Source organism: Vigna angularis, chromosome 4 (genome assembly GCF_016808095.1).
Source record: "Vigna angularis cultivar LongXiaoDou No.4 chromosome 4, ASM1680809v1, whole genome shotgun sequence".
Classification (NCBI taxonomy): Eukaryota; Viridiplantae; Streptophyta; class Magnoliopsida; order Fabales; family Fabaceae; genus Vigna; species Vigna angularis.
In genome coordinates this window covers 36,889,446-36,903,833 of record NC_068973.1, presented here as the reverse complement: position 1 = coordinate 36,903,833, position 14,388 = coordinate 36,889,446, and the positions used below count along the sequence as shown (strand labels likewise).

The 14,388-nt window shown below is 30.2% G+C and overlaps 1 protein-coding gene across 1 annotated transcript; it reads right to left on the bottom strand.

Annotated features, from left to right (window-relative positions):
* Window positions 1-1,813: 1,813 nt before the first annotated feature.
* Window positions 1,814-6,580, bottom strand: LOC108331900 (two-component response regulator ARR12). The gene is made up of 6 exons (XM_017566903.2): window positions 6,207-6,580; window positions 5,463-5,615; window positions 4,681-5,079; window positions 4,293-4,369; window positions 3,011-4,207; window positions 1,814-2,353 (listed from the first exon to the last, which is right to left on the bottom strand). Exons 1-6 carry the CDS (start codon window positions 6,334-6,336, stop codon window positions 2,282-2,284), a joined length of 2,028 nt encoding a protein of 675 aa, XP_017422392.1. The 5' UTR covers window positions 6,337-6,580; the 3' UTR covers window positions 1,814-2,281.
* Window positions 6,581-14,388: the final 7,808 nt, after the last annotated feature.

The following is a 14,388-nucleotide window of genomic DNA, read 5'->3' as shown; positions in this document are numbered from 1 at the left end:
TCACTTCTCAAAGAAGCCAGAGCTTTGTGGCTTCAATTTTTGAGTCCATGGATTTGGATGCAAAACTAGCAGATTCGAAAGGGTGATTGCTATTACTGGCTGCAAATCCTTTTTAGTTACTAATAGTGCTTGTTCTATTTATGAATTTTTTTAATTTAAACTTAAATTTAATTTCCATTCATACATATCATAGGCTATTCTGAAACCTTAATGCTAAACTTAATTCCACTACATCATTTAGTCGAACATCTTCATCAATGTAATGCTGATTGTGTGTACCTTGCTTAGATTATTGGTTTGATCCAAAAGAAAGCAAGGGGTATAATAAAAGGCTTTCCCCAGAAACCAAGGGTAACTCCCAAACTAAAAGCTAACCAAATTTCTTTATGATTTCAGTTGTTGGAAAAAGAAAGGTCATTCCACTGGCATAGTTACATATTGTTAAAAAAAAATTTAAACAAAGAAAAACGTGTTCTTAGTTTATATATTTTATCAAATTTAATTTTAGTCTCTACATTTTCATATTAATAAATTAGTCTAGCACATCTAAAAATTTGAATTTAAGAGTGTAGAATAATTAATTTTAAATATTTATAGAGGTTAGAGAACTAATTCCTCAATTTCAAAATAAAAGGATTAAAATCAAGTTTAACAAAAACAAACTAAGGCATAGTTTAAGAAAAACTTAACAGGTTTATGTCAACAAAAGCTAGTTATAAGCCGAAATATACGCACAATTTTACTGTATCATTAAAAAAATCTTTTATTTTTAATTATTCAAAGTTAATTTTATAAAAATGTAACCCTGTGCTGAATCCAATTATGGTATTCATACCACTTATTATATTTAAATGTGATGATATGGATCTTTAGTTAATTATCAATTAACAAATGTAATTATTGAGGAGTTGTTTTCTAGTTTATCTGTACTTAGTAATTTTATATTTAACAAAAACATAATAACAGATTTAAGTACAATTTTAAATATGACAATAGAAATAAATTAGAACAAGGGTCTTTATATATTAATTTTTTCACTTGACAAGTTTTTATAAATATATATATATATATATATATATATATATATATATATATATATATATATATAATTATATAATTATATATATATATATATATATATATATATATATAATTATATATATATATATATATATATATATATATATAATTATATAATTATATATATACATATATATATATATATAATTATTTTGCACTAACAAAAACTAAAAATGGATCTAAACCAAAGAAATCATATCTTACATTAAACTAAAATAGTCCAATAGTCCAATTCCTCACGCAGAATTATTCTGATTGCAGATGCATTGACGTGACCATTGGCATAAAATGGAAATCGTGGGCGTAAGTAATTTTATCCTTTTTATCACTTTTTTGACCGTTTTACGTAAAGGTGAGTTAAAAGTTTCGTAAACTTAGTCTCTGTGATGGGTCTCTTGAGTATACTGCAACGCAGAAAAGCATTTCTGTTCAGCTTTATCCAGAAAAAGAGATTCGATTCCTTTATCACTACTAGTATATTTTAAACATCAAAATATGTAGTTATTGATAATCCAAACTGTACTAAACATATTCACACATCATAATTTATTAAATTATTACAATATCAATAACTTCACAGCTATAAGCTTATAACTATGCATTTTAATTTCTGAAATAATCTTACTTCAAACGAATCAAATATTAGATAAGTTTCAACGTGTATGCCTCACAAGATTTGTATATACTAACGTGAGTAAATAAAACTAAATGCATAAGTTTGGTAAAGAAAACATTTCCAAGGGGGGGTGGTGTTTATTGTCATTCATCATCGTAATCACTTACACTTAACAAAGTTGCATTTCCTGATCAGTCTAGAAAGGTGTGAGAAACACTCAGGGTTCAAGTGGGTACCCATTTGTCTAGTGAGTTCCACCTGGCCCGTGTCTGTCTCTTATCACTGCAAAGCATGACTGATGAATGAAGATAAAGGTCAAATTTGCAGGCCAACATGTAAACGGAGATCAAACAAAGTGATTAATAACTTGATAACGCATTGCTGGACCCAAAGACTGGGACAACAATGCATATGTATAAAATTAGAAAGCCCTTAGAACCTAGAGAACTTTGCTCAGTACAAAGTAACCTGGACAAGCTAAACTCTACAGTAAACTACAGGAAGACAAAAGTGGTTAAACACAATGAAAACTATAAAACTCATCAACATGGAAGCATATGTTGGTATGTGCTGGCAAATCTTCTATCACATAGATAACCCACCAGGGTAATTATCGCAAAAGAGGTTTTCATCCAATAATTTCAGCCTGTCTTTCTCCTGCATGGCATGAACATTGGCACTGAATGAGTTTGGGAGGGAAATATTGAAGACAAATGCAAGATAAAACAACGATCAATAAATACTAAAATACTAGATCAATAAATACTAAAATACTAGATCATAAATGCTAAAATAACAGGATATAATATTCTCTAGACAAGTTATTTAACCAATCCAGGATAGACAAATAAGATGGATTTAGCCAATGCGAGAGTTAAAAGGATGGTGGTAGTTGCTCTTATTTGGCAGACTTAACACAATGAACACTAACGAAATATATATGTGGCCCATAAATTTTATCATACGGGAAAAGCAGAATTTCACCAAATGCTTATAATGTAACTGTTCAAGCCCTTTGCAGTGTGCAGGACAAGTATAACAATGCTTAAACATTATATAATCCAAGGAGAATGACGTACAGGAAATATGTGACCGGGGAGTGAAAATTATGATTGGTGGGGATGGTATCAGTTTAATCAAAAAGATTCGCATATATTATGCAGTGATTGCATCTACATGAAATACAAAACCGATAGATTTTTAAATAGTAACTTTAAAGCACTTACGCATGAGACCACTTCGTGTAGTCAACATGATTAAAAATAATACAGAAACATTTTTGGAAAAACCCCGTATATTCATAAATGATATTACCTGTTTCATCATTGAACTGACCAAGTCCTCCAATGAACCAAGATTACTAGAAAAATGACTATGTTGAGACTTCTGCTGGTTCAGGATATTCCCCTGATGTTGCTTAGATGAGATCTCTTCAGTTAATTCCACAAAACCATCATGCTTCATTTGTAAGGGATCACAAAAGTTAAAGTCCAAATTTCTATGTGAGGCTGAGTTTGCTGCTGCATGGCCCGCTGGAACAGCAGCACCATTGACTGGAGTCAGTGAGTTTATTGATGCAAACATATTATTCGAATGATGAGTAGCATCGTGATTTCGGTCATCCCACCCTTGAAACGGTACATTACTGCTTATATTCCCAGGTCTGTTAGTTAAAGTCAACCCTTCAGAATGCATATCGGTCATTGAATCATGGGATTGCCTAGACAGTGAAGTGATGGATGGACCAGTCAGATTCCCACCTTGCAGGGGTATAGTAGCCATGTTATCTGGAGGAGGTACATTTGTCGGTTTAAAACATTCACTTGGAGGGTAAGAGTTTGTCTGGATCACAGATGGCTGCACAGCACTAGTCCAACTATCATTATACCTACCTTGATCCAGCAAAGGCAAAGAAAATTCTGAATGTTGAGAGGCCACTGAAGATAAAGTTTCAATCCTTACACTCCCTTGTGTGCTTTGAGGGCATGGTTCCAACATCAAGCCATTGTTTGAGATACCTACATCTGAAGTGCGAGAGACAGATGTTATTTTTGGTCTTGGATCTGGGAGTTTATTTGAGATGGGAAAATTTGTTTTGGCATTAAAAACCGAGGTCAAATTTTGAACAGAAATGAGACTCTTATTGTTTTGAACAGACAATGGCATTCCCTGAACACCATTCTGATTAACAGGAGTGATGGCTGACCGGAACTTCAGATGATCATTAGTGTTGTTTAAATTTTGTGACTGACTCAACTGAAGAACTCCAGAAGGAAATCCGTGCACATTCAAACCCGCAGGAGTGTTCAACCTATTAATTATCCCACCAGGTGGAAAGGATCTAAAACCATTGTTATGAAGCTGCCCAGAACCAGTCAATGTTTGTAAATGTCCAACCCCATTCACAGAACTCATTCTCAGATAGGATGGATCTGCACCCCCTAAGGCCGCCACCATATTAGCCTGTTGGTTAGCCACGCAACTAATTCTTTTCAGATAAAGCCTATACTTCTGCAGCCATTTCATACAGAAGAAACATTCAGTGAATGGAAAGTTATGTTACAGTAAATTAAAACACAAAGGACTAGAAAAATGCCTGGAGATGGCTCGCCACATTCTCCCTTGTAAGCTTTTCAACATTCATCAAATCAAGAATTTTTTTAGGTACAGCCTCTGCCAGCAAAACAACAATATCATGAAGCCCAAATTCATACTAGTAAGGGAAAACTACATCAATGGCATAAATTTTGAATAATTGTGACCTTACAATCCCAGGTGTCACTTAAAAATAAGGAAGAGTGTTAAGAAAGTCTTCAGAATAATTAACAACATATATATGTTCTGAACGTTTAATTGAATCTAACCAGATATCAAAAAGCATCATGAAAATAACAAAAATAATGAGAACAATTTGAATAAGCTCATCAAAAATTTGATAGAAGTTATAACAGTTGTCTTATCCTGTAAAAGAGTGAATAACATACTGTCAATGCCTAGCTGATTAACAGCAGCAACAAACTTGCGGTGCAGTTCCACAGACCAAACCACCCGAGGTTTCTTCTGGGTTGACGGGTCCTCATTGTCATGATCATTCTCCTGCTCCTCATCTTCATCTTCATCTTGATCCTTCCGTTTCTTAGTCAGCTTCTCATTTTGATCTGAATTTACAGCTCCTGATGATCCATGTCCATTGCCACTATCAGAAGTGGGTTTGTCTAAGTTGCTCGTTTTGTTCTTCTCTTTTGAGTCAAACTTCTTCCTTCGGATTACATGCTGCCAGATGTTCTTGAGCTCCTCCATTCTCACGGGTTTCAGCAGATAATCACAGGCTCCATGAGAAATCCCTTTCATCACCAGCTTCGTATCACCATTTGCAGACAACACTGGAATAAAACATTTTATAACACCAAAGGTTCACCAAATACTCATTGAAGCTGCGCAAATAACTCAAAATAGCCTTCCTACATAACATTATTGACTCTTCACATTTTCACATTTATCAAAAGCCAACTATGAAACTTAAAAAGTTCTATTGCGGGACTGGACTATTTATACAAAAACATAGTACAGATGATTTTTTTTTAAAAGGAAAAGTTAGAAAACTCATTATTTGACATCTAAATACCTTAAATTTCTAACTTGATTAATAACTATATTAATAATTGTTATTCAAGTTAGAAATGGTGAAATAATGATAGTTAAAATGAAGAAATGGTGAACATAGGTACCAAGATCAGATATAAGCATACAACATCCTCTCACTCACTTATGACGGGAAGGTCCATCTCAAGTCCCACTAGCTCAAGCAGCTTAAATCCATCCATGTCTGGCATATGCACATCACTGATTACCAGGTCAAACTTGTCTTTGTGTTCTCTCAAAAGCGCCAACGCTGTTATTGCTTGATTTGTCGTAGTTACTGCAACCCCATCCATAACCAAAATAAATATCATTCTGAAAGAGTAAAGAGGCACATTGCACACACATCCGCAGGATAGACAGTTACAAAACTAATGTTCATCAAAGTGCATATTTGGAATTTTGTTAAAGATGGAAGAATCACGTTAGGGATGTGGAAGCTATAAGCCTATAAATATTAGATTCTGAAAATCACGTTTAGGGTGGGGAAGCTACAATTATTAGCTTCTAAAATCACATCCAAGACCTGGAAAATCATGTCCCAAATATGAAACCAAACACGCTACAAAATACTCATGCCAAAGAAATAATGAGATCCTGCATCGAAATCAAGGCACAACAAGCAGTAAAACAAATATGTAGCCTATAATATAACCTACAACAAAAGCTTCCTCTGCAACAATTAAGGAAGTTGGAGTTCACTGTAGTATTCTCTATAAACAATTTTATTAGTAAAAGTATATCCATATTAACTACCACGAACAAAAGAATCTAAAACAGAACACAAAAATCTAAAAGAAAGAACAAAGCACAAACCAAAACCCTAAATCATGAATAAGAGTAAGTAAAAGCAACAGTAGAAGATTCAAACCATGATATTGACATTTCCGGAGGAGGTTTTCCAAAACCATGAGGCAGATGGGGTCATCATCGACGGCGAGCACACGCATTCCGACGGGAAACTCTTCGCCGGAATCACTCATTCTCTTCTCCACAGTCATTTTCTTCTCCAAACTTCACAAATACCACTTCTGTGCTCGTGGTTCAGAAACCAAAACCCAGATAGAAGCTATGAAACAGAAGACACAGAAAACAATTGAAAAAAAAAAAAGACTTTTTTTGGTGGGGGAATAAATAGTAATTTGTGAGGACAATGTGAATGAATAATTGAAAAGAACAATAAATGCAAGGAAGGAGCGAAAAAGTTGGTGTCTTTTTGTGCTTATGTGGGTGTCAGCGTGCAACAGTGGAAGGAGAAAGTGATTGAGAAAGAGAGAGAAACTATTATTGTGTGTTCCTATTCACAATCCAAACTTCTATAGACCTAAATATATCATTAATTTATATTATTATTAAACATGCTCCACTTTTTTTATGTTAATCTCATATGCTTTTTTAATTAATTAACTCTTTCTACTTTTAAAAAAATTTAACAAGATTGGGCTTTATCAATTTATTATCTATAAGTCATAAATTATCATATTTTACTAAATTGGCTTTTACTCAAACATCATATACCAACTCATCAAAATTTATTAAAGAGTCTAAAAAAAGTTGTCTTCAAATCTTAATATTGTCTCTTATATTTTAATTTTTTTAATATTGTATATGTTTTTTTTATCTCTAAAATTTTAGAATGATTCTCTTCAAAGTTCTTTATAAACAGTATTCATTTTTTCTTAAATAAAATTATTGCAGTGGTCTTAATCACAATCTTGTAGTGAAGCCAAATCTTAAGATTTGTGAGAAAAACATGCGCGTCTTCCGCACGCGCTCGAAAGAGAACCGAATCCAATCAGAATATATTTTCTCATTCATTGGACATTGGACGGTGCTGGGATAGAAACTGTCTTTAAGTGATCCAGACCTTTTGGCTTTTCACTATAAATTTATATTAATATTACTCATTTCTTACAATTTTCAACTTATTTTTTTAATATATAATAAAAATAAGAATAATTGTAAACAAAAATGAGAGTTCGAATGAAAGTTCACAGTCAATTCTCCTTCATTATTTCTAAAACAAATCATAAAAAAACAATAAGTATGATGCCAGGATGAATTATTTATCTTGAAAAAAAATAGCTAATATATATCGTCTAAAATATTTTATTTTGGAATATATGTAATTATCTTCACTTAACATATGATTTATTTTCGAAGAATCTAACAGAGTATTTTTAATGAAATTTCTATACCAATTACATTTTAATCTATAAAACTGGATTATTTTTTTTCATTTAGAGTTTACTACCACCATATTAATAACATACTTTTATAAATGAAGATGGAGAAAACAATTTACATAAACTAGCTACATCAATAAATGCTTCCCTTAACTAATTTATACAGATTATACTTTTGTTTTTACATTATTTTATTGGAAAATCATATACATTTCTAATATGAGATTCTATATTATGATAAATTAAATATTAGAATATATTCAACAAACAAATGTAGATTTTGAATGATGGTGGTATTAAGTAAACTTTAAATTTAATATTATAAAATTAGTTTGTAGTGCAAGTTTTGTATTTACTTTCATATATTGTAGATTTATCTTTATCTTTAATTAATTCATTAAATTTGTGTTATTCAAGTATATGTGAAAGCAGAATTTTATTTTTTTTATGGATAATAAAGTTCTTAAAATGCTTGATAATGAAATTCATCGCATTTAAAGATGGTTTTGAAGACTCCACACAGCAAATAAACAAAGATTATCTGAGCTTAATGCATGTAGTTTCCTCTTCTTTCTATTGATTATAAAATTATTAGAATTCTGATAAGAGAATAATCAGAGTCAAGAAGACATTTTTTGTCCATAATTTCCTCCATCGGATCTTCTTCTACATGATCTGCATTTTGGTCCAACCAATCACTTTTCATCAATACAAAAATCAAAATTGTCTTCCCAAAATCATTCATTCAAAATTAAAGGTGCAAATTCAAAGTTAAACATTTAATTTTGATTAAACTAATTGAATTAAGAGTATTTTGTACGGTTAGTCGTTGCATTAATGGAGAAGTATAAAATATAATATTTAATAGGGATGATTATGGAGTCGGATTGAAGTTGGCATGCAATTCTTAGTCTCCATAAGTGAGTCAAGCGTAATGAACAAATTACGATTCAAAGCTGAGGATGGAAAGTCCTAATTTACAATTTACATTATATTTTTTAATATTTTATTGTTGTGTAGTACTATTTATATGTTGAATGAGTAAATATTTTATTTGTTATTTCATTAGTGTTATGTATTTAAAAGTATTAATACAGATTTTACTTCATGATTTATTTTAATATATAATTTTTTATCATAGTACATTTATTTGTTTATTTGTTGTAATATTAAATCATTATTGTTTCAGTTATTTGGGGCTAAGTTATCAAATGCCTCCACAATTTGTCCTCTTGTCGTCCGGTTTCGTTCCAATCTTCGTTGTCCACTCTTGTCGTCCGAGGAACCTGTCAAAGATTCTCTGATGCCAAAGTCAGTACGGAAACTGTTGGCGATTTGATGAAACAGTAATGAATGCGTTGTAAATGCAACCTGTCTACCACTTACCTCTGACATGTATTTATAGTTTTTGCTATGGACTTGGGATTAGGGAAAAGTTAATCACGGCCCAATTCCAGCCCCAATAGCTCTAATCCTTATTTACCTTAATCTTCGTCTTAACGTCCTGATTTACCAATCGGCCGATCTTGATCCCCCGCCCGTATGGTAAACCAGCATCACTCACCAGGTGGAGGAACGGACGGTCAAGTTACACAGCGTGTGAGATAAATATTTATGCAAACAGCCGTCCGCCCATACTGTCGGGAGTAAAAGATGGGAGAAACACCGATGATTGTCTAAGTCTCGGGACTGCTTTTGGGGCCAGTCCATATGGTACAATTATCCTTTACGTTTTTTTTGTAGTCGTTATGTTTGCACTAAATTATTGTATATCTAACGTGTTTAAATTTGGAAATGAAATATTATAAACTTTTTATTTTATTTCTTTTTTTGTAAGGAAACGGTTCGTAGGTTTACAAATATGCAAAAACTACACAAGAAGAAGTCAACGTATTGAGTAAGCTTATATTACCACTACTGTTATTTATTTACTTAGACCATGAACTACAATTTAGTAGTTATATATTTTTAAATAATTATCATTTTTAAAAATGATTTACCATCTTAAAATTCAAAATATAATAATTCTTTATTTATTTTTAGGATATAATCTGTTTATTTTAAATAATTAAGAATAAGGTTAAAATCTCAATTCTAAAATCATATTTACAAAAAAAAAGTTTTACTTTATTTTGTTATTTTAACGTATATAAAACTATTCTAGTATGATATATAAATCCGATTATAAATACAAGTTTGATTATATTTTTTATATTATGTAAAAATAAGAAAGTGGAATATCATGAATAAAAATTCATAACATTATATTAAAAAAATTTGTTAGAAAACGTGTCAATCATTTACGTGAATTAAATTCAAGTTTAATTGATATTGTTTTTTTCATAGTGATCCTTTATAAAAAAGACACATCCTTCTATTTAAAATATAAATATATTCAGAACTTTTGAAATATAATGATTCTAGAAAAAAAAAGTAGTAAAAATTTTAAAAATAATGTAAGAATTATAAAATTTGTTACAAATGAAATAAAACATACTTATGCAAGATTTTTTTCTAAAAAGTATGGTGGAATAAAAACCCGTGGATATATTTTGAAGATTTGAAATGTAAATATATAAAGAAGAAAACAAGAGCAAAAAGTCCAAATAAAATGCCATAAAAGTATACAGAAACTTAATTTAAAAAAAAATGTTAACAAATGACAGGTTTAAGTTTAAAGCAGACGTGTAATCAGTTTTGAGTTTTGAAAATAAACAGTGATTAGGGAGAGAGAGAAAAAAAAAGAGCATGAAGAAAATATGATGATTAAGAAATGATATTTAAAAAAGAGGAAAAGTTTGAGAATATTCTTTAAGATTTGTACGCGTACAAAACTATTTAGATTGATTGATTATCTATGATGTCATAATTTATCTTTTAAGATTAATGGTAGCTTTGTTAAAAAAAAAAAGACAAAAATAATTGAAGAGAAAAGAGAAGGAGTTTGGAGCAATTTCGTTTTATTGGTATAATTAAATATTGAATATATATTGACGTGGAAAACACGAAAGTTTTGTGCGAGTAGAGCATAAAAGCGAAGACGGACATAACACGTAGACAATCACTAGTTATAAAGAGAGGAAAACATGATATTGATAGCCTAATGCAAACAAGGTTAGTATTTAATTATTAATAGTTCACTAATAATCTTTTGCTAATGCCCACTCCACTTTGCCCCTTCCTCTACACTAAAAACCTTTCTTATCTATGCTTTACAGATACATTTAGATTCATACAAAACTATTCATCTTTCCCTTTTCCTTTTACCACTTTCAACTTTCAATCATATGCATGCCATCCCAATTACAAACAAAATCATATATTACTTGCATATTCTTCTCCATTTTATCTTTCCACAAACAACTAACATTCAATCTTAAAAGTAAGAAGCTTTGGCTACACCTTTGTGTTCAAAACTCTTAATCATATATATATTTTTTTATGTTTTAAAATTTTGGTTAAAAGTGACTTAAACGAATGAGATGTATATTAAAAATTTAAACGAGTATAAATTTTATATAGAGTGAAAAAGATAATTTGAACCAGAAGAAAGAAAACTCATAAATAATGTTTAAAAATTTTGAAATGAAAAAGTAGTGTTATTTTTTTTAAGTTCGTTTAATTTAGGTCATATCATTATTAAATTAAAGGTTAAAGAGAAGATAAACTAAAAATTGGAATTAGTTTTTAATTTTAGAAATGTGTGCAAGTAGTCCTTTTAACTAAATTTTATTATGTTTATTTGACATTTCAAACATGTTTCTTAAATAATATTAAAACAAAAATGTGTCAAATCCTGTAAACTACTCAAATGTTAGTCTGAAACGCGTTTAAAAAGTTAAATAAACTTAACAAAATTTGGTTAAAATAACTAAATCTATACATTTATAAAGTTGGAAACTAAATTGAAACAAAAAAAAAAGACTAATTACAATTTTCAATTTAAAATTTAAGAGACAAAAACATATTTAACCCTTAAATTAATCTCACATGAAAAATGAAAAATTGATCAAAGATATCATACACTCAATAACTTTTTATATGATGTAAAAAGTCTTAAATGTGAAAATTTATTGTATTAAAAATCTTCATAACAAAAATTTTAAATGTTAAGAGATTCATTATAATGATTATTAGAGAATAAAATTCTAAATCTAAAAAAAAATAAGATTCATAATTTTTTTTATCTTAAATTAATTTATTAAAAATAAGAACTCAAATTTGATTATTGTTGAATTGATGTGGTAAAATATCTTAGAAAACACATGGATGTTGATGGAGAAAGGCTTATACATTATTTTATCGAAACATGAGATGGTTTTTAATAGAGAGTTGTATAGCTTAGATGGGAAGAAGCTGGCAAAAACATGTACAAGAGTGGACAAGTGGTAGAAAGAAAAATTGAAATGAAAGTAAGTTTGTCCTAATCGGCTTCTCTAATGAGATGTTGAAAAGATCTTCATGATCGCTGTGAATTAATCTATGAATAGAAAAAAAAACATAACTGGCTGTCCACTAATATTCAAAAGGGTTTTAACATTGCATCATAGCCTCTAACTTATATAATATATAAAACTTTGATATGCATTGTTCCCACAAAATCTTGGGATTCTTTGCTTTTAAAAGCCACATGACTTCCTCTTGCCAATGCTTAATTCTTTATTTTTTGTTTCTGTGTCTTGTTGGATGAATTCGAAGAGAATAATGTACACCTTCCTTAAATTAATGTTTATGTCTTCTTTGGATTAGTCAATCTGCTCTCTTCTGTGGCACAATTCATGTAACCAAACCAAAATTATATCATCTTCGATAATCAAACCATAACAACATTAATTAATACCTACCTTACTTATAGCTACAACATCCCAAATATAATTTCTTAGATTTAAATTTCTATTTGATCTTATAATATCAATAAGTTAATAGAAAGATAATTGTTTTTTTTAATTATTATATTAGTAAATCACACAATAGAAAGACCTTTTTTGTATAATCTTTTTGACAAAAATTATAAATTTTACCGTAAAATTTGTAAATCTTCTCATATTAAACAATCACCTAAGTTATTTATACACTCAAGAAATTAAATTTTAATTTTATAATATCTTGCTCTTTTTTTCCCTTTTTTATATTCAAAAAAAATTCAACCCCTTTATGTAACATTTTGTTTGTATTTGCCAGAGAATGATTATTCCCTTTTTTTAATATCGTGATTAGTATGATTCTTATTTTCTATTTTAATTTTGTGATTATTTTTTGTTTATATTATTTTTATCGACTCATTGGGTGTGGAAAATAATCCGTACAACAGCTCTTATTGATCTCACAAATTTCATTAACCTAAACCAATTTTAAGTCAAAGCTATTTATGGACAAAAGGCCCAAAAGCAATAAAAAATAAATGACTAAAGTTAAATCCAATAAGAATTTAAGGAGTTAAAAATTACAGAAAATACCCAATGATCAGTGGAAAGGGAACAACCCAACTAAATAAACCCAATTACATAGCCCACTACAAATCCAAGAGCGTGATTCAAAACACAAACAATAAACAATGAATAAAGAAATGTGTAACTATATATTAATACTTAAATTTAATTAAAGTGCGGAGGTAGTGCAATTATTGTTTTTATATATTATCATCCAGTTACAGACTTTTACATGGTACTTTTATATATTTTTTAAATATTAAGAATAATGATTAAATAAAAATTAAAGAATAGTGGATAGCTGTATAAAGTTGTAGGTGATTTTTAATATGTTAAACGGTTTAAATGTGTAGTTATTTTTAGTATTTATACTGGTAAGAAAATAAGAATATATGTCTTCACTTCTTTTTATAAAAAAAAAAAATAAGTAATTTTTAGTTCGTTTTAGATAATGTTAAGAAGTGAACTTTAAACCTAATTTAATCCTACAAAATCGGATTATAAAACGAGGTTTGTATCTACTTATATACTATAAATTGATCTTATCTCTAATCGAGGACTTCTATTAAATAATTTTTAATATAAATAGTTATTTTAGTTTAAAAATATTAAATTTCAGAAAATAAAAATGGTCAAATAGAAAAAAATATCATAAAATTAATAAAATAATTACTTTTATTTCAAAATACTTAAAGAAAAAAAAAATAAAAACAAAATGTATATGTCAAAAGGGAAATTTTTTTATATATAATAATATAGACAGTGTAGATTTTATAGATAATAAAATCATTATCTGTCGTAAGAGTAGTTTTTTTTATAATATATAATTATAACTGTACCAGCAGGGACCGGTCGTCGTACGGAAGGACATTCATGTCATGGGACTGCCAAACGGACCGGCCGCCCACATCACCGTATGAGACCCAAGGAACGGACGCCATACGGAAGGACATCCATGTCATCGGACTACCAAACGGACCGACCGCCCACATTAACGTATGAGACCCAGGAAACTACACTTCTACTTACTGATGGGAAGGGTTAGGTATTAAAGGGCGGACGCCCATGTGCCCCATGATCACACTATTGTGAAAGGTTATGTATGGCAGGACGGACGCCCGTGCGCCCATACTCAAAACTCACCCAAAGCCGGCCGCCCAGGCCGTGGACCCGTCAGGACCGGCCGATCTCGAGGTAAGACCCGCGAGGGCGGCCGGCCGTGTTACTAATCATCTTAGTTTAAGGTAAGTAGGGTTTAAAAGCTATTTGGACTGTGATTAACTTTTCACTAATCCCAAGCCCATAGCGAAAACTATAAATACAGATCCAGGGTGAGTGGTAGATAGGTTGCATTTATTGCACATTCATTACTGTCTGAGAAAAACGTCTTAGCTCTCAACTGACTTTGGCATCGGAGAATCTTTTGCAGGTCTCCCAC

Coding starts and splice junctions, on each gene's coding strand:
- LOC108331900 (XM_017566903.2), bottom strand. CDS start 6,336: ATGACTGTGGAGAAGAGAATGAGTGATTCCGGCGAAGAGTTTCCCGTC. Junction 5,080..5,462: donor GATGGACCTTCCCGTCATAA/GTGAGTGAGAGG, acceptor GTTTTATTCCAG/TGTTGTCTGCAAATGGTGAT. Junction 2,354..3,010: donor TCAGTTCAATGATGAAACAG/GTAATATCATTT, acceptor CATGCCATGCAG/GAGAAAGACAGGCTGAAATT.